The sequence below is a fragment of the Oncorhynchus keta genome, chromosome 29 (genome assembly GCF_023373465.1).
Source record: "Oncorhynchus keta strain PuntledgeMale-10-30-2019 chromosome 29, Oket_V2, whole genome shotgun sequence".
Classification (NCBI taxonomy): domain Eukaryota; kingdom Metazoa; phylum Chordata; class Actinopteri; order Salmoniformes; family Salmonidae; genus Oncorhynchus; species Oncorhynchus keta.
Window position 1 is genome coordinate 26749378 of NC_068449.1, and position 26322 is coordinate 26775699.

Consider the following 26322-nt stretch of genomic DNA (forward strand, 5'->3'; position numbering starts at 1 on the left):
CACACTGGGTCAAACCTGGCCTTTGAGACACTCAATGCAAAATGGAGAGCTCTTAATGACTGGTCTGAGTTACTGCTTGTCTTGTGCTGTGAATGAGTCATTGTGGTGGTAGTTAAAGATGAATACATACCATGATTTGGGGACTCAACCAAATAAACTAATGATGGAATTGTGGTGAAACAATCTTTTACAAGTTTTTGGAAGCTCTTTTAAAAGGTTTATTCAAGGAGCTTACATCCCAACTGTCATCTTAGTTTACATAATAAAGCATGAGCTCGTACACATCTCAATTCATTGGAGCATGGGGAATTCAATGCAATGATCAGAGCTGATTGTAGACAGCCTAAACTGAAATGCATTCTATTGGTTACTCTGACGTTTTCCTTTCTTTGTAATTTCTTGGAAAAAGAGTGATGTGCTCCAGGAAGTGCCAACTTACCCTGACCCACTTCTTGTGGCCTAGATCTGGCGTATCCATGGCGATGGTTTTGTCGAGCAAAAAAGAAGACTTGTGAAAAAATCTACAAGCGTCACCAGCTGTCCAGACTTGACAGACTAACCATTCCCACATCAGTCGGTAGGTTTGCTGTCTTGAGGATAAGTTAGCAAATGACAAACACAACCAAAGTTCACTTTGTAGCATCCCAGTTGATGGCTTGAATGAGCCTCTTACGTAAGTATGATTGGTGGTGACACGCAGTCACTCTCTCACGCTCACTTTCTTTTCCTCTTTTCTTCCCAAACACAATGAGGAAAAAGTAGGCTGTGGCTATCAGCTATGTGACCCCTGAAAGTACACAGCAGTGCTTAACATACATAAATCATCTGCCCACTCCCCATGCACCACACAACTGTGCCATGAAGAAAGAGTCTCCCGTTCCCGACTAACTTAAATGTGTGTCATTACTGTATGAAGACCACAAGCCTCAACCCCTCAGACACTCATTATCCCTCACTATTTCCATATAGCAGGTCTCTCTAACCCTGTTCCTGGAGAGCCATCTTCATATAGGTTATCGCTCCAACCCGATTCAGCTTCTCCACCTGCTAATTATTACAATCGGGTGTGCTAGATTAGGGTTGGGGTGAAAACCTACAGGACAGTAGCTCTCCAGGAGCAAGGTTGGAGAGCCCTGCCATATAGTCTCCGACTGCCCTCTATTTCGCTCAGTTTTACTACACACAACTTGTTGTATGGTGTAAGGCCTTCATTTTGAATCATACCATTGAATCTTGAGATATGCTTGCATAACTTGGACATTTGAGTAAATTAACAGTTATCCTTTCTTTGTTTCACCTGTTGTTATTCATCCCACTCTGCAGCAACCAACAATGGAAAGTAGAATGAACAGCTTCAACTTTCTTCAGACATCCTATAATCTTTGGATTACATTTGTATGTCATACTCCACTCGCAATGATCTGGGCAAAGTCAAATGAGCATAACAATTGTAAGAGTGACTAGCCAGGTTAGAGGGGTAAAAGCACCAAACAGGCGGGAAGGAAGAGCAAGGGAGGCAGACAATGGCTAAAGCTGGGAATGAACTCAATATACTTTTAATTACTAAAAACAAATCAAAACTGTGGAGAAATTATAACGGACCTACATTCATACAGTTTAGTTACATTTACATTTAAGTCATTTAGCAGACGCTCTTATCCAGAGCGACTTACAAATTGGTGCATTCACCTTGCTCTGACAGTTGGTGCTTAAAGCTAGTGAGGGAGATAAGTGTTTCCAGTTTCAGAGATTTTTGTAGTTCGTTCCAGTCATTGGCAGCAGAGAACTGGAAGGAGAGGCGGCCAAAGAAAGAATTGGTTTTGGGGGTGACTAGAGAGATATACCTGCTGGAGCGTGTGCTACAGGTGGGAGATGCTATGGTGACCAGCGAGCTGAGATAAGGGGGGACTTTACCTAGCAGGGTCTTGTAGATGACATGGAGCCAGTGGGTTTGGCGACGAGTATGAAGCGAGGGCCAGCCAACGAGAGCGTACAGCTCGCAATGGTGGGTAGTATATGGGGCTTTGGTGACAAAATGGATTGCACTGTGATAGACTGCATCCAATTTGTTGAGTAGGGTATTGGGGGCTATTTTGTAAATGACATCGCCAAAGTCGAGGATTGGTAGGATGGTCAGTTTTACAAGGGTATGTTTGGCAGCATGAGTGAAGGATGCTTTGTTGCGAAATAGGAAGCCAATTCTAGATTAAACTTTGGATTGGAGATGTTTGATATGGGTCTGGAAGGAGAGTTTACAGTCTAACCAGACACCTAAGTATTTGTAGTTGTCCACGTATTCTAAGTCAGAGCCGTCCAGAGTAGTGATGTTGGACAGGCGGGCAGGTGCAGGTAGCGATCGGTTGAAGAGCATACATTTAGTTACTGTGGTCAGATTGCTAATAATCACCCAAATGAAAGCTAGACAGTCAGAGAGCATTGGCAATTCCAAAAACGATGGATAGAGGACAATTGTCTGCTAATTTTGATGGCGGACATCGTTGAAGACCGAATGCGGGGCAAAACTAGTTTGAGGTCCCAGGCAACAGTGTTTTAACGGAGTGGGTCGGGGGAATTGGACAACACCTCCTGACATTTCAAAAGGGGCAGGATCAAAGGAGACAAGAGGGCCCAGCCATGTGTGAAAGGGCGATGGGTGGCCAAACGGAGAAAGGTGCTTCCAAGAATTGGGGATCCATGTTCCCGGGACTTTTCTTCTCTGTTTTCTCTTCCCATTTGTCTGGACTGGAGTGAAATGGTGGCCGTTTGATTTCCACAGAAAGTGTTGTTATACAAGGAAGTAAAAGAGGTTTGTGAAGCCTTTCAGTTGTTAGTCATGCAAGTGGACAGCCAGTCATTATTGGGTGCTAATCCTTATGTCAGTTGATTAAAACAATTACTTTACCCATACAACTGAGGCTTCACCTGTAATTCATTTAAAAATGCATGCATCTCTTCGGAGAATGGAACGAGTCAGTGACTCAGTGTGTCCAATTGTTGGACGCATTTTTGGATAGCTGCTTCCATCGACCATGAGGCTACTATCAGAACATAACACAGACCAGGGAGATACGTTTGGTAGAAAGGGTTTATGGGCTAGGCACAGTGCATACATAATACAGATATGGTTTTGTCTGCACTAGAGAACAATGAAGATTGTGAAGTGACAAAAACACGGTGAAGGTCAGGAGCCTTTCACAGACATACGAATGCACACAGATCAAACTGCATACACCACACAATCACACCATTTTGCACCCAACAGATATTACACATTGTATCCTTTCATAGCAGCTCCACCAACATAACAGAGTTATAGGGCAGGTCACAATCGGTCAGGTCACTTTTGTATCACAACCTCTTGATTCTCAGACGGTAAAAAAGTTTCATTTTATTATAAATTAGGTTGGGAAATGGCTGTAAGAAAAGACGTTACTCTTTTGACTTTGGGCTACTTAATCTCAGTATTTTCCCTGAGAGTAGTTCAGTTACCACTGCCTCTACCTCAGTAGTGCCCCCTGCCTCTACTCCCCCCTCTGCCTCTAAATCCGCCTCTACTTCCGCCCCTCCCTCTAAATCCACCTCTACCTCTACCTCTGCCTCTCTCACTCGACAGGTGTCCAGCGGACCTCCTCAGCTTCTTCCTCTCCTCGTGGTGTTCACGCTCCGCCTGCTGCTGCCGCTGTTGCTGCTCCGACTGAAGGAGATAATTGAGAAAGGAGAGGCAGAGAGCGAAAGGAGAAAGATATACTTTTAATTAGAGTATGATTTAAGTTGCAATATATAACTGTTTGGGCAACCTGACCCAATTCACATATAAATGTGTGTTATAGATCTGTCATTCTCATTGAAAGCAAGTCTAAGAAGCAGTAGATCTGTTCTATGTGCGCTATTTCTATGCTTCCCGAACTTAAGTTTTGTTTTTGCATCTTTTACTTTCAGGTTTATACACTTTCAAACAGCTGAAAATGCAATATTTCTGGTTATGGAAAATATATTTCACAGCGGTTTAGATACAGAGCTGCCAACTCTAACGCATTGGCCGTGAGACACTCAGTTGACCCACTTCTCACGCTCTCACATCTCACGCATTGAAAAGTACTTCTTTCATTTTTCAACTGTGCTCCAAATCGTTTTGAAATCGGAGCATCTGCGCCTGAAATTTAACATCACAAGTGAAATCTATATCATTGTTTGGATGCATGGTATAAAGAAACGCCCCTCAAGATTAGAATGGAGGTGAATGGAGAGAGAGAAGTCTCCCCTGAGTTTATAAAACTGTAAAAAGAGAAGCACGGTAGCACGCTTTTGTTTGCTGTTACTCCCGTCCCCATTTCAGAATGCAGCCTTGACAGCATGTACTAAAGTCAATTTAATCCACACTTGCATTAGTCCCCTTGTTTGGTGATTGGAATTTAGGCTGTGACAATGACAAGGCAGCACACAGACCTACAGTATGTTTTAGCAGGGAAGTTTGGTAGGGTGACCCGATTTGGAACTTTTAAAGTAATTTTGAACCCAAAAGGAAAACTTTTAATTCTATATATACAAATAATTTGGGTAGAGTGTAGTGGCAGATTTATGTCATCTTGTCTTCAGTAGATTTTATTAGCTATTTATTTCATTTAGCCTGATCAGTAAAACAATTGTCATTCTTAACGATGGGCTAAAATATAGGGTAATTACTGTGCTTCATCAAGAACACTGCTGTTATTGCCCACACTTATTTTAGTATTCTACTTCTTCAAAGTTCTGCCACTGTAAACACATTTTAAATATGATATGCCCACTTCTGTGTTTGAAAATTAATTATGAGGCTATGTAGTTTTTTGCAGCTATTTACAGACAGTTGTGAATAAGTCATACAAAGAAGCATTGGATATTAAATGCTTATTAAATTACATTTTAGTATTGTGCACATGCTAACCAGAGATGGTAGGTGGGACTCAACTCATAAATACATATCTTGTCTATGGATAGTAAGATGATGGCAAGAACCTTCAACTAGTAGGCATAAACCACCTGAATATTGTATTCATTACATTTTTCTTTAAGGTTCTGCGATTTTAAGAAATGCATTTTCAAACACCCAGCACTTGTGAAACATAGATCGGGGATGCCAACCCACCTGGAGAGCAGGCAGGATTTTCTTACAGTCCTATTTTAAAGAGAGAGCTCACCCAAATTACAAAACATAAAATGTTTGTGTCCTTACCTTGAAAGCAGTCTATGGACAAACAGACTGCAATCTATAATTTGGTTATCCACTGCCATCAACCATTAATATTAATAGTGGTAACAATCCCCGGTAGGTGTCGTATACAACTTTACACCCGAGAAGAGGGGTCAATCCCGGTTTCCAACCTTCCCACTGTTTCTAGCATTTGCCTGTCTCCCTATCTCATTTTCATTACTGAATAAAGTGTCAAACCACCTAAAAAAATGTTACAGCTAATATTAGCATACTTTACATTTCATCCCCCCAAAATCTCAAAGTAACAAATTCGTCAAATTTTGAGTGTTCATTTAATGTTCAATGCATCCTGAATACACCTAATTTTCCACCCTGGTCATAGGCCTAAGCCATGTCAAAATACACAGAATTGCAGGAAATTAGCTTTAAAACAGTAAAATCTTCCTGGGATAGGACCCCCAATCCCCTGTCTAGAGATTGTGCCAGGGGCAAATCTAACTCCAAGATATCTTCAAAAGTTGGCTGACCTGTAGATGGTACAATGATTCTCTACATTGTACTTGCTTGTTTTGTCACAAACTGAAATTAGGCGAACTATTACAATTTTAGCAACCAAGAAATGGCGGAGCGATTTCAGCATAGTGCATCTTTAAACGATCTTCTGCAAAACAATTATAGCTTTCTCTTAACAGACCTGTAATCAACATTGACCCCCAGCTCATGCTGTAGTACAGGGGATTTACCCAGCAGACAGACTCAGTCTCTCTGCATGTGAGGGACCCGTGGCCAAACTTAGCTTGTAAGGGAGTTGCAGCGATAGGACAAGACTAACTACCAATTGGATATCACGAAATTGAGGAGAAAAACAAAATGATAAATGGAAGAGGCACGTGGAAAGAGAAAAAATAAAATAAAAAAAGGAATTTGTTCGTCAGCCATGCATTAAAAAACAGAATTGGTTAAAGAAAATTGTGTTTCATTTAAGGAACAAAAAAATGGTTTGATGTGCCTTATAGATTGCAAAATAGTTGGGAAGAGATTTGATGTACTGATTCTATGGCACATGGTCTACGAACTGATAAGCAAAACAACGACAAACTGTTTGTTACTGAATTCGAGGATCAGCAGAAATCCAGATCCGTAGTTTGAAAAGACATTTGTTGTCCCTTTCAGTGGCTTATTATGTAATGGTGTCATCATGACTTACCTTCTTGAGGGTGAAGGTGAGCTGCTTGCTGCCAACAGCTGTGTCAGCCACGTTTACTGTTCCAGAACGTTCCTCCAGCTTCAGACGCTCCTCCAGTGATGCTCTAGTAGACACATAACAAGTCAATACGGGACACAATGGCAGGTCTATCACCAGCATACACACACTACAATAGTGATGAAATGCAGTACCTATAAAGGGGAGAAAAGGGTACTTAAATATCCTACTCAAGTAAAAGTACTTTAATGTTACTTTAATTACATTTGTCGCTAATTTAAAAAGTATAAATCAATGGAGTTACTTTTCAAATAAAAACACGAACAAATTATAATTTAAAAAAGGCACTTTGAGACAACTATTTTTTTTAAATGCTGCAGTGAATTCATTGTCTGTTTTAAGTGTTGGCAGTAGGTGCACTACAAAAACTGCTCTATTGTTCAACATTTAGTCTTCTTTCACTCAACTTAAATAATTGCTTTTAATTGAGTTTGAAGCACAAGTAGAGGGTGTGTTACATAATGTGAAGAAAACCTTGGGACACCCTTCCTATATTTGACCTGTGTCCTCATTTTTCTTGCTACGTGCTGCATGTGTCCACCTGTCAAGACAGTGATGGATGTGACAGACTCTCAGGCCAGGCCACACATTTCTGTCTGCTGTAGAGAGCTCAGTACAGTCATGCACCTTAGACACAGTCACACAGGCCCACACGTTTCCCTGCTATAATCGTTGTACTGGCAAAATAAACACTTATAAACTAGGGCTACACAATGAATCAAATTCACATCAAAATCGCAATAGAGGCATGTGCAATATCCAGATCGCAAGAGATCCATGTAGATGCAATATTTTGAAACATCTCAGCCGCGTGTAACATCCGTTTTCATAGTTCCTCCTCCTCGCCGTTAGATCAAATCAAGTATTATTTGTCAGTCACATGTACCAAATACAACAGGTGTAGTAGTAGACCTTACCGTGAAATGCTTACTTACAAGCCCTTAACCAACAATGCAGAGGATGATAATATTTTCTAACTAATGTAAAAAATAAATGAAAAAGTAACAATATAACAACAACGACGCTATATACACAGGGGGTACGGGTTAGTTTAGGGAATTGAAGTCATAGGTACACTGAATAAAACTATACAACTATGTTTTGGTCCCATGTTTCATGAGCTGAATTTTTTTTTTTAATGGCAAAAATGTTCTACATGCACAAAAAGCTAATTTCTCTTAAATGTTGTGCACAAATTTGTTTACATCCCTGTCAGTGAGCATTTCTCATTAACCAAGACAGGTGTGGCATAAGAAGGTGATTAAACAGCATGATCATTAGACGGATGCATCTTGTGCTGGGGACAATGAAAGGCCACTTTAAAATGTACAGTTGTGTCACACAACGCCACTGATATTACCCCAGTCTTCCACCAAGGCACCTGCAAGTTCCGGGACATTTCTGAGGGGAATGGCCCTAGGCCTCACCCCCCGTCCAACAGGTCCCAGACGTGCTCAATGGGATTGAGATCCGGGCTCTTTGCTGGCCATGGCAGAACTGACATTCCTGTCTTGCAGGAAATCACACACAGAAAGAGCAGTACGGCTGGTGGCATTGTAATGCTGGAGGGTCATGTCAGGATGATCCTGCAGAAAGGGTACCACATGAAGGAGGAAGACGTCTTCACTGTAACGCACAGCGTTGAGATTGCCTGCAATGACAACAAGCTCAGTCCGATGATGCTGTGACACACCACCCCAGACCATGATGGACCCTCCACCTCCAAATCAATCCCGCTCCAGAGTACCGGCCTCGGTGTAACGCTCATTCCTTCGACGATAAATGCAAATCTAACCATCACCCCTGGCGAGACAAAACCGCGACTCCTCAGTGAAGAGCACTTTTTGCCAGTCCTGTCTGGTCCAGCGACGGTGGGTTTGTGCCCATAGGCTACGTTGTTTCCGGTGATGTCTGGTGAGGACCTGCCTTACAACAGGCCTACAAGCCCTCAGTCCAGCCTCTCTCAGCCTATTGCGGACAGTCTGAGCACTGATGGAGGGATTGTGCATTCCTGGTTTAACTCAGCAGTTGTTGTTGCAATCCTGTACCTGTCCCGCGGGTGTGATGTTTGGATGTACCGATCCTGTGCAGGTGTTGTTACACGTGGTCTGCCACTGCGAGGATGATCAGCTGTCCGTCCTGTCTCCCTGTGGCGCTGTCTTAGGTGTCTCACAGTACGGACATTTAAATTGATTGCCCTGGCCTCATCTGCAGTCCTCATGCCTCCTTGCAGCATGCCTAAGGCACATTCACACAGGTGAGCAGGGACCCTGGGCATCTTTCTTTTGGTGTTTTTCAGAGTCAGTAGAAAGGCCGCTTTAGTGTCCTAAGTTTACATAACTGTGACCTTAATTGCATACCGTCTATAAGCTGTTAGTGTCTTAACGACAGGTGCATGTTCATTAATTGTTTATGGTTCATTGAACAAGCATGGGAAACAGTGTTTAAACCCTTTACAATGAAGATCTGTGAAGTTATTTTATTTTTTTACAACTTATCTTTGAAAGACAGGGTCCTGAAAAAGGGATGTTTCTTTTTTGCTGAGTTTATATCCCACGTCAAATCATAAATCGCAATATTTGTTAAAAAACATATTTGTTTCCAATATCGTGCAGCCCTATTATATACTCTATGTGCCATGTCCATGTGAGGGGTGATTTATTTCTGTTGAATGACAGTAACAATGGGAAAATCCATAGCATTTGATGCAATCGCTGTAGTACTCTGTGGCATCTATTCAAAATATTATGGTTCAGAGGTTGTTCGTAGAGACTAGAGAACATCACCAGAAGCTCACTTGAAAAAAACAAAAAACTGTACTCACTTCTGCAATTTCTGCTTGCGCGCCACATCCCCGAAGCTGCGGAACTCCTCACCAGCCTTGATCTGGAAGAAGCGGGGCTGCTGACCCGGTTTCTTGCCCTGGGCATGGATCTGGGTGGAGTCCTGGTCCAGCAGGGTGGTGTTGCGGTCCTGCTGTTTCCTCTCCTGCCGCCTGCGGTCCCTCCCCTCCTCATATATGAGGCGCCGCTGCTCCCTGACCTCGTCCACCCAGCTTTTATCATCATCAGAACTCTCGTCTGAGCTGCCACGCCCCTCTGGTTCCTCCTCTTCCTGGTCTGCCTCCGCCTGCAGAGGAAGAAGAGGTAGGGTGTGGCATTGTAGAATTAGAAAGGGTAGAAAGGTTGTTCACACTGAAAGTCATATTCCATAGTGGGTGTCAAACTTCAGTAGGGGTAGTACGCTAGCTATCTAGCATCGTTACATTTTCAGCGTCTGTGGCCTGCTTGGCTAGCAGCCGCAGCTTCTTCCTCCTCTTCTGGCCCACTTTGGACACAATGGGATTGAGCAGGCGGAACTCCTCACTCTGCTCCTCCACCTGGTAGTCTGGGTTCTCAAACATCACCTGGAAACGCTCGTCACTAAGGATGCTGGGGAGAGCCTGGCAGAGGGGCAGAGAGAGAGGGAGAGAAAGGATTTGATTGACAGCTTAGGCAGCTGACATTCGCTAGATGAGTATATTGCAGATATACATACCAGTTTCCTCTAGATTACCTTAGAACCAAAACTATTTAAACCCAGCCTACAGCTCGGAAGTCTTCATCAATTGTAGACCAGACCAGTAGTATCTGAACTATGTGTGCAGGTACATGTGCTCCTACCTTGCCCTTCTTCTTCCTGGCAGACAGTTCTGCCTCGTCGTCTCCCTCCTCCATCAGTTTGAGAGCCAGCTCCTTGTTCACCTTGGGCAGCTTCTGTCTCAGCAACATAGAACATTCATACAACAAACAATATATTAGCTATACAGTTGAAGTTTACATACACCTTAGACAAATACATTTAAACTTAGTTTTTCACAATTCCTGACATTTACTCCAAGTATACATTTCCTGTCTTAGGTCGGTTAGGATCACCACTATTTTAAGAATGTGAAATGTCAGAATAATATTAAAGAGAATGAATTATATCAACTTTTATTTCTTTCATCACATTCCCAGTGGGTCAGAAGTTTACATACACTCAATTAGTATTTGGTAGCATTGCCTTTAAATTGTTTAACTTGGGTCAAACGTTTCTTGTAGCCTTCCACAAGCTTCCCACAATAAGTTGGGTAAATTTTCTCCCATTCCTCCTGACAGAGCTGGTGTAACCGAGTCAGGTTTGTAGGTCTCCTTGCTCGCACATGCTTTTTCAGTTCTGCCCCCAAATGTTCTATAGGATTGAGGTCAGGGCTTTGTGATGGCCACTCCAGTACCTTGACTTTGTTGTCCTTAAGCCATTTTGTCACAAATTTGGAAGTATGCTTAGGGTCATTGTCCATTTGGAAGACCCATTTGCGACCAAGCTTTGATGTCTTGAAATGTTGCTTCAATATATCCACATCATTTTCTTTCCTCATGATGCCATCTATTTTGTGAAGTGCACCAGTCCCTCCTCCTGCAGCAAAGCACCCCCATAACATGCTGCCGCTACCCCCGTGCTTCACGGTTGGGATGGTGTTCTTCAGCTTGCAAGCCTTCCCCTTAACCCAGAGTATGAGCATGAGTAAGTACAGTTGAAATACAGTTAACGATGGTCATTATGGCCAAACAGTTCTATTTTTGTTTCATCAAACCAAAGGACATTTCTCCAAAAAGTACAATCTTTGTCCCCATGTGCAGTTGCAAACCGTAGTCTGGCTTTTTTATGGCGGTTTTGGAGCAGTGGCTTCTTCTTTGCTGAGTAGCCTTTCAGGTTATGTCGATATAGGACTCGTTTTACTGTGGATATAGATACTTTTGTACCTGTTTCCTCCAGCATCTTCACAATGTCCTTTGCTGTTGTTCTGGGATTGATTTGCACTTTTCGCACCAAAGTACCTTTATCTCTAGGAGACAGAACGCATCTCCTTCCTGAGCGGTATGACGGCTGCGTGGTCCCATGGTGTTTATACTTGCGTACTATTGGTTTGCGGGGACAAAATATATTTAGGCACGATGGCGCATGCGCGCAGCCGGTTTGGGTTCTGTGTTAGTGTATGTAAACTTCTGTCCCACTGGAATTGTGAATTATAAGTGAAATAATCTGTCTGTAAACAATTGTTGGAAAAATTACTTGTGTCATGCACAAAGTAAATGTCCTAACCGACATGCCAAAACTATAGTTTGTTAACAAGACATTTGTGGAGTGGTTGAAAAATTTGTTTTAATGACTCCAACCTAAGTGTATGTAAACGTCCGACTTCAACTGTATATACTTCTTAGAAAACATCATTTGTCACCATATCCAGTCTGTCTGAATGTATGTTTTTAACAGTCAGACAGAGTACGATATCCCACCTTGATTTGTACTCTCTGGGCCCTGGACTCTTCTATCTTCTGGCGAATCTTGTCCTTGCGGTACTCCTCATAGGCAAACGGATTGGCCATGGTCTTCACCTGGACAAATCACACAAAATGTATTTAAAACACATAACTCTGTAACATCAACATTCAACTAAGAATATGCACAACTACACAACCTACCTTGTGGTACAGTCTGATGTCCATGAAGAAGCCGTGCATGTATGCCCGCAGGAGAGCAGATCCCACCAGGTGAGACAGACCTATGGTTGAACATAACATTATACATTATATGTACATGAAATGTACATATTTGCATAACATGAGTAAACAGCTACATTATACATTTGTATAATGATTGTTGATTTATACAATGCTCAAAAGAATAAAGGGAACACTTAAACAACATAATGTAACTCCAAGTCAATCACACTTCTGTGAATTCAAACTGTCCACTTAGGAAGCAACACTGATTGACAATAAATTCCACATGCTGTTGTGCAAATGGAATAGACAACCGGTGGAAATTATAGGCAATTAGCAAGACACCCCCAATAAAGGAGTGGTTTTGTAGGTGGTGACCAAAGACCACTTCTCAGTTCCTATGCTTCCTGGCTGATGTTTTGGTCACTTTTGAATGCTGGCGGTGCTTTCACTCTAGTGGTAGCATGAGACGGAGTCTACAACCCACACAAGTGGCTCAGGTAGTGCAGCTCATCCAGGATGGCACATCAATGCGAGATGTGGCAAGAAGGTTTGCTGTGTCTGTCAGCGTAGTGTCCAGAGCATGGAGGCGCTACCAGGAGACAGGCCAGTACATCAGGAAACGTAGGAGGGCAACAACCCAGCAGCAGGACCGCTACCTCCGCCTTTGTGCAAGGAGGAGCAGGAGGAGCACTGCCAGAGCCCTGCAAAATGACCAAATGTGCATGTGTTTGCTCAAACGGTCAGAAACAGACTCCATGAGGGTGGTATGAGGGCCCAACGTCCACAGGTGGGGGTTGTCCTTACAGCCCAACACCGTGCAGGACGTTTGGCATTTGCCAGAGAACACCAAGATTGGCAAATTCACCACTGGCGCTCTGTGCTCTTCACAGATGAAAGCAGGTTCACACTGAGCACGTGACAGAGTCTGGAGACTCCGTGGAGAACATTCTGCTGCCTGCAACATCCTCCAGCATGACCGGTTTGGCGGTGGGTCAGTCATGGTGTGGGGTGGCATTTCTTTGGGGGGCCGCACAGCCCTCCATGTGCTCGCCAGAGGTAGCCTGACTGCCATTAAGTACCGAGATGAGATCCTCAGACACCCCTTGTGAGACCATATGCTGGTGCGGTTGGCCCTGGCCCTCCTAATGCAAGACAATGCTAGACCTCATGTGGCTGGAGTGTGTCAGCAGTTCCTGCAAGAGGAAGGCATTGATGCTATGGACTGGCCCGCCCGTTCCCCAGACCTGAATCCAATTGAGCACATCTGGGACATCTTGTCTCGCTCCATCCACCAACACCACGTTGCACCACAGACTGTCCAGGAGTTGGCAGATGCTTTAGTCCTGGTCTGGAAGGAGATCCCTCAGGAGACCATCCGCCACCTCATCAGGAGCATGCCCAGGCATTGTAATTGTGACATTTGATTTCCATTGATCATTTGTGTGATTTTGTTGTCAGCACATTCAACTACGTAAAGAAAAAAGTATTTAATAAGAATATGTCAATCATTCAGATCTAGAATGTGTTATTTTAGTGTTTCGTTTATTTTATTTACAGTGTCTCTATATTCAACCTCCCTGAGGCAGGCTACATGTCACCTGAAACATAAAATATTGGTGCTCTTCCAAATTGGTGACGTGTATTGCCATGCCCAGTAAGGAGTATTAATTAAAGAGATAGTTCACCCAAACGACTAAATTACACATTGGTTTTCTTACCCTGTAAGCCAGGGATGTCAAACTCATTCCATGGAGGGCCTAGTGTCTACAGGTTCTTGTTTTTTCCTTTCAATTAAGTCTTAGACAACCAGGTGTGGGGAGTTCCTTTTATAATTTCCCTGGCACCGTTTTCAAATGCTAACGTTTTAGCAGTTGTGGCAAAAGCCCCATTCAAGTCATGGTACCGATATTAGCATTTTTCACGCAACATGTCCAAATCATCTGAAAGTATCTAAAATTGATTGTCAATTCAATTCAGTACATATTCATCTCTTATCAAAATTAAGAGAAGCAATAAATACATTTACTTAATGAAATTGTATTTTGCAAATGTATCTTTTTTCAAAACTTTTGTATATTCTTATTTAATACAGCCACATCTAGTTACTAGTGAATTTATATTCTACTCATTTATTATTTCAGGAAATCCTGCTGAATGAATTCCAACTAGATTCCAACATGTTGGGTTCTTCTGTAGCTCAGTTGGTAGAGCATGGCGCTTGTAACGCCAGGGTAGTGGGTTCGATCCCCGGGACCACCCATACGTAGAATGTATGCACACATGACTGTAAGTCGCTTTGGATAAAAGCGTCTGCTAAATGGCATATATTATTATTATTATTATTATTATTGTCCCATAAAATAATCTGTACGGTTCATTTTTGGTTCCCCATACAAAAATATAGTTTTATTTAAATTTGGTGGCCCCACCGTACCTGATTTTGAATACCACTGGCTTAAAGGGTAAGGAAACTAATGTAATTTTGTAATTTGGGTGAACTATCCCTTTAACTTTGAGAAGCAGCCTACTGGAATGTGCTGTAAGAAAATGGCATAAGACTACAGATATCTGCAGACATCTGCTTCTTTCAACAGGCTGGTTGTTCCCATTTAAACTGACACGTTCAGGACAGTAGGGAACATTTACATTTACATTTAAGGGAACATAGGGTAGGCATATACTTAGCAGTGGTTTTTACAATCATTAAGCTTTTACTTCATATTACAGACTTTAATAATCAAGTGTATGCTAAAGAAAAACTGTTTTGTCAACAGGACTGTAATGAAAGCTTGTTTCATTTTGTGCTAGATTCTGCTAACTTGGCCTTTTCAGCTATTTGGCAAGACACCTTTTGAGAGCATTTAGATAAAGTTTTGTAACATCCGTCTCCACCCACAATTCTTTAAGCTCTGAATGAAGTTGAGTTAGTGACTGCCATGAGGCTTTTTAGTCTCTGCTTAGTTTCATTCCAGAAGGCCACTTTAATTCAGGAATGTGTGGGAGTTGAGGCACGCAAGGACCAGGGTTGGCTAGGTTACTTTGTAAGTGTAATCCGTTACAGTTAGTAGGTACCTGTCCAAAATTGTAATCAGTAACGTAACTTTTGGATTACCCAAACTCAGTAAGGTTATCCGATTAATTTCCGTTACTTTTGGATTACTTTCATTTTAAGAGGCATTAGAAGACAAAAAAGCATCCATCAAACGCATTTGGTGTGTCATCATAGTGCTCTCTGACTTGTGGTCAGACTTGCTCAGGTGGAACAAACTTAATCTTGTGCCCATTTTCAATGCTGAATTGAAGGTCACTGAGAAAGAATTTAAAAGTAATTCAAGAAGTAATAATCAATATTTCAATAGTGTTTGTAATATAATTACAATATTTTTGCTGGTAACGGAACGTATTTAATTTAACTAGGCAAGTCATTTAAGAACTCTTATTTACAATGACCGCCTGGCCAGATTACAGTTAGCTGTTTTGTAATCAGATTACATGTAATCAGTTACTCCCCAACCCTGGCAAGGACTGTGTGCGTGTGTGTGTGTGTGTGGTAAAAAGATAGAACCCCCCTTTCCCCAGAAATCTCACTATCCGCCTGGCAGCCTGTCTGTTACATAACAAAGACATTTCACAGCTGCAGTGAACTGAACTCCCCTTCCCCCCTAATCTACTCCACCCCTCCCTCCTGCCCTCTCTCACCCTCCCCCTCCCACTCTCCCACTCCTTTTATTCCTCCCCAACCAACTGAATTTCTCGTCTTTGTCATTTGATCTCTTTAGTGCTAACCCAAGCATTCTTCTGTTCTTTTAACCCTTCTGTTCGCCACCCCTTTATCTCTCACTATCCCTTATTCCATCTCTTAATTTCTCTCTCCATTCCGACAGTGTTTCCCCTACCGTTCATTTTTAGGAGGGACTTGTACACCGGGCCTTTGTGTTGCCTCATTATGCCTAAATTCAAAATGGTCTCCACTGAATAGCAAGTGTAGTGTAGACAGCCCTGGAAGTTTCCCTAGGACCTGTAGGCCTAAAATAACTTGAATGCTCAATTCAATAGGCACTTGTATTTCTGGAGATCTTAGAGGAACAAATCTCTACCCCCCTCTCACCTAGGGCTGGGGCGGTATTTTGACATTTTGTCAGCTGGTGATTGTCAAGAAAATAACTGCCGGCTTCACGGTAATTGACCATTAATTAACAAACACATTTAATATCTCCTGGCTTCCATGCACAGCCTAAAATCGAAATGTAAAAAAGTCTAATAAATCCCTGCAATATAGCCTACACCTTCACAATAAATCCATTATTTATTGTAGACAGGTCTAAAGAAACATGATATGATGAAAATGTAGTCTATTTCAGAAGAACAAAATAGCATACTCTTGAGTTGTCCTTATGTTCGGTCCTGATCTGGCTATGCAATATAGCTGTGGGCCATACTTCATTTAGCAGACAAGATTTTGCTTAGAATTCCGTTGCATTATTTTACAGTATGAAGAATACAATTGAACATAGCTGAATAACCCAAACGATTTGAGGGATTGCGCATATGCAGCTAGTCTGTGCTAGTCTGAGCGGTTAACTTCTTAAGGTCTAGGGGGCAGCATTTTCACTTTTGGATAAATAGCGTGCCCAATTTCAACTTCCTGCTACTCATGCCAAGGATATAAGATATGCATATTATTAGTAGATCTGGATAGAAAACACTCTGAAGTTTCTAAAACTGTTTGAATCATGTCTGTGAGTATAACAGAACTTATGTAGCAGGCAAAACCCCAGAGGACTAACCGTTCTGAATGACTTTTTTTGATGTCTCTGTCTGTTCAGTGAGTTCTCATTGGGAAACTATATTTCTTAGGCACTTGTTTTCAGTTCCTACCGCTTCCACTGGATGTCACCAGTCCTTGGAATTTGGTTGAGGTTATTCCTTTGTGAAATGAAGAAGTACGGCCATCTAGGAACTGGGTAACACTGTTGAGAGTTGCGCAAGACTTGAAAAGTAGCGTTGGTTTGTTGTCTTCCTGTATTGAACAAAGATAGACCCGTCTTCAATTTGATCGATTATTAACGTTTAAAAATACCTAAAGTTGTATTACAAAAGTAGTTTGAAATGTTTTGGCAAAGTTTACAGGCAACTTTTGAGATATTTTGTAGTGATGTTGCGCAAATTGGAAGCTGTTTTTTTTCTGGATCAAACGCGCCAAATAAATGGACATTTTGGATATATATGGACGGAATTAATCGAACAAAAGGACCAATTGTGATGTTTATGGGACATATTGGAGTGCCAACAAAAGAAGCTCGTCAAAGGTAAGGCATGTTTTATATTTTATTTCTGCGTTTTGTGTAGCATCTGCAGGGTTGACATATGCTACTCTCTTTGTTTACTGTTGTGCTATCATCAGATAATAGCTTCTTATGCTTTCGCCGAAAAGCCTTTTTAAAATCTGACATGTTGGCTGGATTCACAACAAGTGTAGCTTTAATTTAGTATCTTACACGTGTGATTTAATGAAAGTTTGATTTTTATTTAATTTTATTTTAATTTGCCGCGCTGCATTTTCCCTGGCTTTTGGCCAAGTGGGACGCAAGCGTCCCCTATCCTAGAGGGGTTAACAAAGAAACAGGTCCTCCTATATACTTAATTTAGAGTTATTTATGCAATCTTAGTTGTGATACAAACATTAGGCTATTTGTTTTTAATACATTATAAGGCTGCATGATGTGAATAATGATGAGTTGAAATAATTCGCATGAAAGGCTCTGCTTTATCTTTTGCGCAGGGTGCACACACTTCATCAGTTTCTCATTCATAATTTGACAAGCACTTGATAATGCCTAAAATTTTCCGGCAGCATCCCCTTTGTGTGGCCGTAATACCCCCTAAAAAAATCCATGCCTTTTATAACCAGTGGTCGTTGTGCCTGTGGGCTGAATATAATAATACCCTTCTCCAGGCCGCATGCTCCGAAGAACCTCTCACTCACATGGCTCTCTCAGACACAGTGCATTCAGAAAGTATTTGGACACCTAAACTCTTTCCACATTTTGTTATGTTACAGCCTTATTCAAAAATGTATTAATATATATATATTTCATATACATCTACACACCATAGCTAATAAAAACAAAACATGTTTTTTTTTAGAAATGTCTGCAAATGTTTTAAAAATAAGAACAGAAATACCTTATTTACACAAGTATTCAGTATTCATGAGACTCGAAATTGAGCTCAGGTGCATCCTGTTTCCATTGAGATGTTTCTACAACTTGATTGGAGTCCACCTGTGCTAAATTCAATTGATTGGACATGATTTGGAAAGGCACACATCTGTCTATACAAGGTCCCACAGTTGATATGGCTTGTTTTGCTCTGCCATGCACTGAGGTCAAAGGAATTGTCCGTAGAACTCAGACAGGATTGTGTCGAGGCACAGAACTTGGGGAGGGTACAAAAAGAATTATGCAGCATTGAAGGTCCCCAAGAACACAGTGGCCTCCATGATTCTTAAATGGAAGAAGTTTGGAACCACCCAGACTCTTCCTAGAGTTAGCCGCCCGGCCAAACTGAGCAATCAGGGGAGAAAGAACCTTAGTCATGGAGGTGACCAATAACCCAATGGTCACTCTGACAGAGATCCAGAGTTCCTCTGTGGAGATGGGAGAACCTTCCAGAGGGACAATCATCTCTGCAGCACTCCAACAAACAGGCCTTAAAAATGGTAAATTGGCAAGACGGAAGCCACCCCACAGTATAAGGCACATGACAGCCCGCTTGGAGTTTGCCAAAAGGCACCTAAAGGACTCTCAGACCATGAGAAACAAGATTCTCTGGTCTGATGAAACCAAGATTGAACTCTTTGGCCTGAATGTCAAGCATCACGTCTGGAAGAAACCTGGCATCGTCCCTACAGTGAAGCATGGTAGTGGCAGGGTCATGCTGTGGGGATGTTTTTCAGTGGCAGGGACTGGGAGAATAGTCAGGATCAAGGGAAAGATGAACAGAGCAAAGTACAGAGAGATCCTTGATGAAAACCTGCTCCAGAGCACTCAGGACCTCAAACTGGGACAAAGGTTAACCTTCCAACAGAACAACAACCCTAAGCACACAGCCAAGACTATGCAGGGGTGGCTTCGGAACAAGTCTCTGAATGTACTTGAGTGGCCGAGCCAGAGCCCGAACCCAATCAAATATCTCTGGAGAGACCTGAAAATAGCTGTGCAGCGACACTCCCCATCCAACCTGATAGAGCTTGAGAGGATCTGCAGAGAAGAATGGGAGAAACTCCCCAAATACAGGTGTGCCAAGCTTGTAGCGTCATACCCAAGAAGAATTAAGGCTGTAATCGCAGCCAAACATTTACTTATGTAAATGTAATATTTCACTTGTATTTATTTTTTTTAACTGTTTTTGCTTTGTTGTATTGTGTGTAGATTGATGGGGGAAAAAACGTTCACCTATTTTAGAATAAGGCTGTAACAAAACAAAATTTGGAAAAGGGAAGGGGTCTGAATACTTCCCGAATACACTGTATCTCAATTCTTATTAGCCAATATCCATCACGTGATCGGGTCCTTCTCACAGGCTACAAGTGAAGACAGACACATCGGGGAAGTAACTGCGTGCGTCCTTATAGAATTCTGAGGCGCATATTGAAGATGTTGGAAAAACTGTCCACATTTACTTTTTGTCAGCAAACAAGATGAGCAGGCCTAACAAACAGCAAAAACACTAGCTTATGTCAATCTACTATCCCCCATAGTACAAAAGTTGGCTTTTCTATTGTGTGTGAGAAAGAAATATTCAAACATAGTCTTGGATAGTTGTGGGACATGATAGATCCCAAATGAGTTCAACCACTAGAATCAACATCCTTCTAAAAACAGGGCTGACGCAACAAATCAATACGTTTAGCTTAAAAAGTGAACTATTAGGCTATTTCTTCACATTATACGGCAGTAGGCTATAAGCGTGAATGTTCCAAAATGCAATCTATTAGCGGGAAAACACCATTCTCAAAACTGACTGCAAATGTGATTATGCATGTAATGCTTTAATTATAAAGAAGCATTTTTATGGTGAAAATAATCTTCTCCAAACTTGAAACTCGCGTTGAGTTTGTATGCAAATTAGGCTCTACCCCCCCTTGGTAAAGCGGATTAATGTACATCATTTTAAAGAAGATATTTGGCCACTTTAGTTGTGATACAAACCTTATCAAAACATATAGGCCTATGGGCTAGGCTACATGTGGTGTGCGATTATTATTTTTTAAAGTCGGGGGAAAAGGCACGTGCCGTTTCTTGCCTTACTGCACACAAACTGAGCATTATTCACAAGTGATAATATATCATTCTAATATCTAATATTGTCACCCATCAGACTATTCTTGATATGATCTTATCTTTACATATATCAAATAAAGTGTGTGAAATTTGTTTGGATTTAGAATGGACCATTATCATGCATCAGTCTCGAAGCAGGGGCTGGGGGAAAATACATGTAATCTATGCACTTAACTAGAGGTCGAACGATTAATCGGAATGGCCGGCTAATTAGGGCCGATTTAAAATTTTCATAACAATCGGAAATCTGTATTTTTGGACGACCATTTTTTTTCTCACCTTTATTTAACTAGGCAAGTCAGTTAAGAACACATTCTTATTTTCAATGACGGATGCCACCCGTTAGATAAAATACGGAAGGGTTCCGTATTTCACTGAAAGAATAAACGTTTTGTTTTCGAGATTATAGTTTCCGGATTCGACCATATTAATGACCTACGGCTTGTATTTCTGTGTGTTATTATGTTATAATTAAGTCTATGATTTGATAGAGCAGTCTGACTGAGCGATGGTAGGCACCAGCAGGCTTGTAAGCATTCATTCGAACAGCACCTTCGTGCAATTTGCCAGCAGCTCTTCGCAATGCTTCAAGCATTGCTCTGTTTATGATTTCAAGCCTATCAACTTCCGAGATTAGGCTGGTGTAACCGATGTGAAATGGCTAGCTAGTTAGCGGGGTGCGCGCTAATAGCGTTTCAAACGTCACTCGCTCTGAGACTTTGCTCTGAGTAGTTGTTCCCCTTGCTCTTCATGGCTAACGCTGCTTCGAGGTTGGCTGTTGTCGATGTGTTCCTGGTTCGAGCCCAAGTAGGGGTGAGGAAAGGGACGGAAGCAATACTGTTAAACTGGCAATACTAAAGTGCCTATAAGAATATCCAATAGTCAAAGATATATGAAATACAAATGGTAGAGAGAGAAATAGTCCTATAATTCCTATAACAACTACAACCTAAAACTTCTTATCTGGGAATATTGAAGACTCGTGTTAAAAGGAACCACCAGCTGTCATATGTTCTCATGTTCTGAGCAAGGAACTTAAAACATTAGCTTTCTTACATGGCACATATTGCACTTTTACTTTCTTCTCCAACACTTTGTTTTTGCATTTAAATCAAATTGAACATGTTTCATTATTTATTTGAGGCTAAATTGATTTTATTGATGTATTATATTAAGTTAAAATAAGTGTTCATTCAGTAATGTTGTAATTGTCATTATTACAAATATATATATTTTTTTTAATCGTCAGATTAATCAGTATCAGCTTTTTTTTGGTCCTCCAATAATCGGTATCGGCGTTGAAAACTCTTAATCGGTCAACCTCTACACTTAACAGCCCTACTCTCACCCAGGTTCTCCAGGTCCTTGCGGGTGACAAACTTGTAGTCATCGTAGACGGTACTCTCAGGGCTCTCCTCCAGCTCCTCTGTCAGGTTGTCCAGGAAGGAGCACCAGCGAGGAGCAGGTCCCAGTGCCTACACAGGGACAACATGGAGGGGAGGAAGGAGAGAAAAGAACAAGGGATGTAGTGAAGGAGGGAAAGGGAATGAAGAACAAGGAACATTTTAAGAATTCTAATTAAATATATTTCTCTCTTTTCACTGCGCTGTGGGCTGGTAAGGGAAGTAGGTGTTGGCAACATTCCAGTTGGCTAGATGTAGTTTCTGCCATGTTGCTTGCACCTATCCAATCCTCTCAGGGCTCTGAGGATGAGTCGACAAGGATTGAATGAGTCTTATCAGATTGAAATCACCCCATCATCGTAAGATAATTTAATGCCACTGGGTTCAATCCAAACTGAGTTCTGTCCTATGAAATCAGAGTTCAAAGTCTACGTAATGTCCCCTTCCTCAATGTAATCATTGAAGAGCAAATGGCTAATGTTAACTTACAAACTTTGCCCTACTGTAATGTAGGCATCTAGGGAGGCATGTGTTGGAGGCCTTTGTACACCAGTTGAAAAACCAGGGAGAAAGGAGCTCTCTGGAATTGGAATCATATGCCTGCCTCAAATTCATGAATGATAGATTAGATGAGTAAACCAAACAAGGTGACAACGTTGTGTTATATTTGAAGTTACCATTGATGTTCATACCATACCTGAGTGAAAAATTTTGCTATTTATTCAGAGCAGTTTGAGCACTGCTATGTGAATGTTTGATATCGGCCTTCCATTTTCAGCAGAAGTATTCCAAAACTCCAATAACCAAAAATAGAATGTGTTCGCTGTTAACAGATGAACGCAATATTTCCTAAGTTCAGTATAAGCTCTTTGTAGCCCCAAACACACGCTATTTAAGACCTTGTTTTCTGTATCTCACCATCACAATGATCTAATCAGTGGTTAATGAATGGGACCAGAAACTAATCGCGTCAGGGTTACCACATGATCTTTCTATACAGAGACTACATTACATTACATTACATTACAGTACACACACCTCAACTTCCTAGAGAGACTACTTTACCGTAGAAACACACACATTAACCTCCTAACGAGACTATTTTTATTTATTTTAATTTTAAATATGTTTTTTTTTAACAATGTACAAACACTCTTCCTATATAAGAACTGAAAAGCTGGTATAGGGGTAGGCACAAGGCCACCTGTTGCTGAAGAACATTCACGTTCCAACAAGGGTACTTTCTAGGTAAAACCCAGTGGGAGGTTTTCCAGGAATAATGCCCTTTAGTGTTTTTTGCAGACCATAAAACACCAGCCAAATGGGGATGCCGTAAACACTAAACTGAACAAATGAATGTCTCGAAAACTCAAGACCTCAAAACAGAGATCGTCCTTTCGTGCCTTCTCTATACTGCCTTGGTCGGTTTGGTTTCAATTCACACCATGTAGTAACTCTATCTAATATATAATAATAATAATATATGCCATTTAGCAGACGCTTTTATCCAAAGCGACTTACAGTCATGTGTGCATACATTCTACGTATGGGTGGTCCCGGGAATCGAACCCACTACCCTGGCGTTACAAGCGCCATGCTCTACCAACTGAGCTAAAATGGGAAAATGTACCTTTCAAACCAATCATGCACACCGAGGCATGTAAAACTAGCAGTTAAACCAAACTGTCAAATGGGCCTGAGGGAGTGCAAGGGTGGTAGAACTCACGGGGATATAGAATGTATTCATCTTAGGGTCTTCATTGGCAGTGAAGAGCATACCTGTAAGGTTAGGAGAGAAAAAGAAAAGATGTGGATGAGTGAGATGAGCTAACGAAACAACCAGATCCTTTCCCCCATACTGAAGTTAGCATTGCTATAAACTAAGGTTATGCGGAACTGTACAAAAAGGCTCATTGTCTGCTGGTTTTGTTTGACTCTAGTTACAAGCCTAACTGCATGAACATGCAGAAAGTAGAGCCCACATAAACATAGGGTGACTATAGTAGGTATGCAGGCAGTAGACTAGTCAAATAGGAAATAGCAAAAACCTTGTTGGATTTTTAAAATGTAAAAATGTATGCAACCATTACTGACAAAAGCCTGGCTTGCTCCCATCTTCCTTTGACAACAAATCATCCATGCAAATGGTTGTGCGGATTTGCTATTTACGTGAAATTACAGCAATTACATCATGAATGAGTGTCTTAAACAGTTTAACTCAAGTGCTCAGTAAACATTGCTGTAATTAGGCATAATTGCTGGTAGAGGATCTGTCAATGGATAGAGTTGCAGTCTTATTTCAAAAGCAAAGTCCAAGCCATCTCACAAAGAAGCATATCCTCGGTGCAGAAGTGTTTAGGACTTGTTGATGAGGTCACTTGGCACCATCTAGTGGTAGTTGAGCATACTGGTAAATGACTACGAAGCAGATAAGAGTGCCTGAAGTGTAGGTCAACCCTCCAAGTTAAAAATCAGTACAGAAGCAATGTTTAGTGTATCTGGCTCATTACTCATAGAATGGACCAGCCTTTCTGAGGTGATTCTCACCAGAACCAGGATAGATGCACACGTCGTTGATGTTCGTCTGGGGCTCAATGGAGGAGAACACTTTTCCCTGGGGTGAAACAGACCAAAGATATGGTTAGAATATCTGTTATAGCACTGTGATAGTTAGTTAGTGGTCTCTCTTTCATCAACCAAGTGTACAATGACACGGACATGTTTAACATAAAAATGCTTTTTCCACATATGGGCCATTTCAATTCTTCGCACCCACTCAAAAGCCTTTATAGCCTACTGGCTCTTGATCATTCAAAAATAATTTTCTAGAGATCATAGCAATCACCATGTTGTCTTGTTCACTTGTCAGTTCGTTACTTAAAACAAATAGATCACGGCCATTTCCACCATTCTCCTTGTCCATGTTATCCAGAAATCTGGTAACTTATTTAGCTAATTTCAGTGTGATGTTTATTTCCTTCCATTTGACCCGTAGTTGTGCAGGGTACATCAAAGGGAACAGGATTATTTTTTCCCCAAAGCTTTTTCCGTATGGTGTCAATTTCTCTGCGCTTCATGTAGAGGTCTCTGCTCATGTTGGTGCTGATGTACTGTAGATCCGTTGGTCCTCATACATCAAAGGTCTGACAACCAACTTCCAGGCTTGGATGGCCAGTCATAGAACTTTATCTTTGTCCTTATAGTTAAAGTAACTTTGCTATGATGCCCCTTGGTTTGCTGCTGGTGTCCCCTCCTGGGCAGCCTGTTAGAATGTGCTTATTCAATTGTGGGAGCCCGTGTGACGTTCTCCTGGCCCAGTAGTTGTGTGGTATTACATTTTCCTGGAATTCTTCCATAGCTTTCGAGGAAATTTACCAAAGCGAGCGGTGACTGAAGTCGTCCATCCCGTTTACGTTGTCAGTAAGACCCGTAATGATTGTTTTTTTGTTCATCCACGGTTTTCTAGAGTTTCTCTCATGCAATTATCGCTAGAATTAACCCGGTTTCGGCCTCCTTCATACGTTTGCCCAGTTCAGTCATATCAGTTTAGATCTGATGTTTTCTTCATCTTTTTCTGTTAGTAGTGTCTCTAAACTCACTTTAGTTGAGTCATCAGCAACTTGGTCCATGACCGCATTGTTTCGCTGTGTTTTTATTTCTCGATATAGTATTTGCCGTAACAATGAGTATGCCAACATGATGTTTGTTATTTCTCCAGGTTCTCCTTTACCCAAATCCAGATAGCAGATGTTCTGAAAGAGCTGCAAAACCTGGACCCGTACAAATCAGCTGGGCTTGACAATCTGGACCCTCTATTTCTGAAACTATCCACCGCCATTGTCGCAACCCCTATTACCAGCCTGTTCAACCTCTCTTTCATATCGTCTGAGATCCCCAAGGATTGGAAAGCTGCCGCAGTCATCCCCCTCTTCAAAGGGGAGACACCCTGGACCCAAACTGTTACAGACCTATATCCATCCTGCCCTTGCCTATCTAAGGTCTTGAAAGCCAAGTCAACAAACAGGTCACTGACCATCTCGAATCCCACCGTACCTTCTCCGCTGTGCCATCTGGTTTCCGAGCCGGTCACGGGTGCACCTCAGCCACACTCAAGGTACTAAACAATATCATAACCGCCATCGATAAAAGACAGTACTGTGCAGCCGTCTTCATCGACCTTACCAAGGCTTTCGACTCTGTCAATCACCATATTCTTATCGGCAGACTCAGTAGCCACGGTTTTTCGGATGACTGCCTTGCCTGGTTCACCAATTACTTTGCAGACAGAGTTCAGTGTGTCAAATCGGAGGGCATGCTGTCCGGTCCTCTGGCAGTCTCTATGGGGGTGCCACAGGGTTCAATTCTCGGGCCGACTCTTTTCTCTGTATATATCAATGATGTTGCTCTTGCTGCGGGCGATTCCCTGATCCACCTCTACGCAGACGACACCATTCTATATACTTTCGGCCCGTCATTGGACACTGTGCTATCTAACCTCAAACGAGCTTCAATGCCATACAACACTCCTTCCGTGGCCTCCAACTGCTCTTAAACGCTAGTAAAACCAAATGCATGCTTTTCAACCGATCGC

General features: G+C 41.8%; 1 protein-coding gene across 1 annotated transcript in view; it reads right to left on the reverse strand.

Moving 5' to 3' along the window:
• Positions 1-3067: 3067 nt before the first annotated feature.
• The window catches only part of nol10 (nucleolar protein 10), a 35178-nt gene continuing 11923 nt past the window's right edge, over positions 3068-26322 (reverse strand). Inside the window, exons 12-21 of the mRNA XM_035743148.2 lie at positions 24279-24345; positions 23458-23510; positions 21677-21803; positions 11960-12039; positions 11774-11872; positions 10118-10210; positions 9721-9897; positions 9280-9584; positions 6399-6501; positions 3068-3694 (exon numbers count right to left, since the gene is read on the reverse strand). Coding sequence (XP_035599041.1) covers positions 3503-3694; positions 6399-6501; positions 9280-9584; positions 9721-9897; positions 10118-10210; positions 11774-11872; positions 11960-12039; positions 21677-21803; positions 23458-23510; positions 24279-24345 — 1296 coding nt within the window. The 3' untranslated portion in view covers positions 3068-3502. The remainder of the gene's footprint in view (positions 3695-6398; positions 6502-9279; positions 9585-9720; positions 9898-10117; positions 10211-11773; positions 11873-11959; positions 12040-21676; positions 21804-23457; positions 23511-24278; positions 24346-26322) is intronic.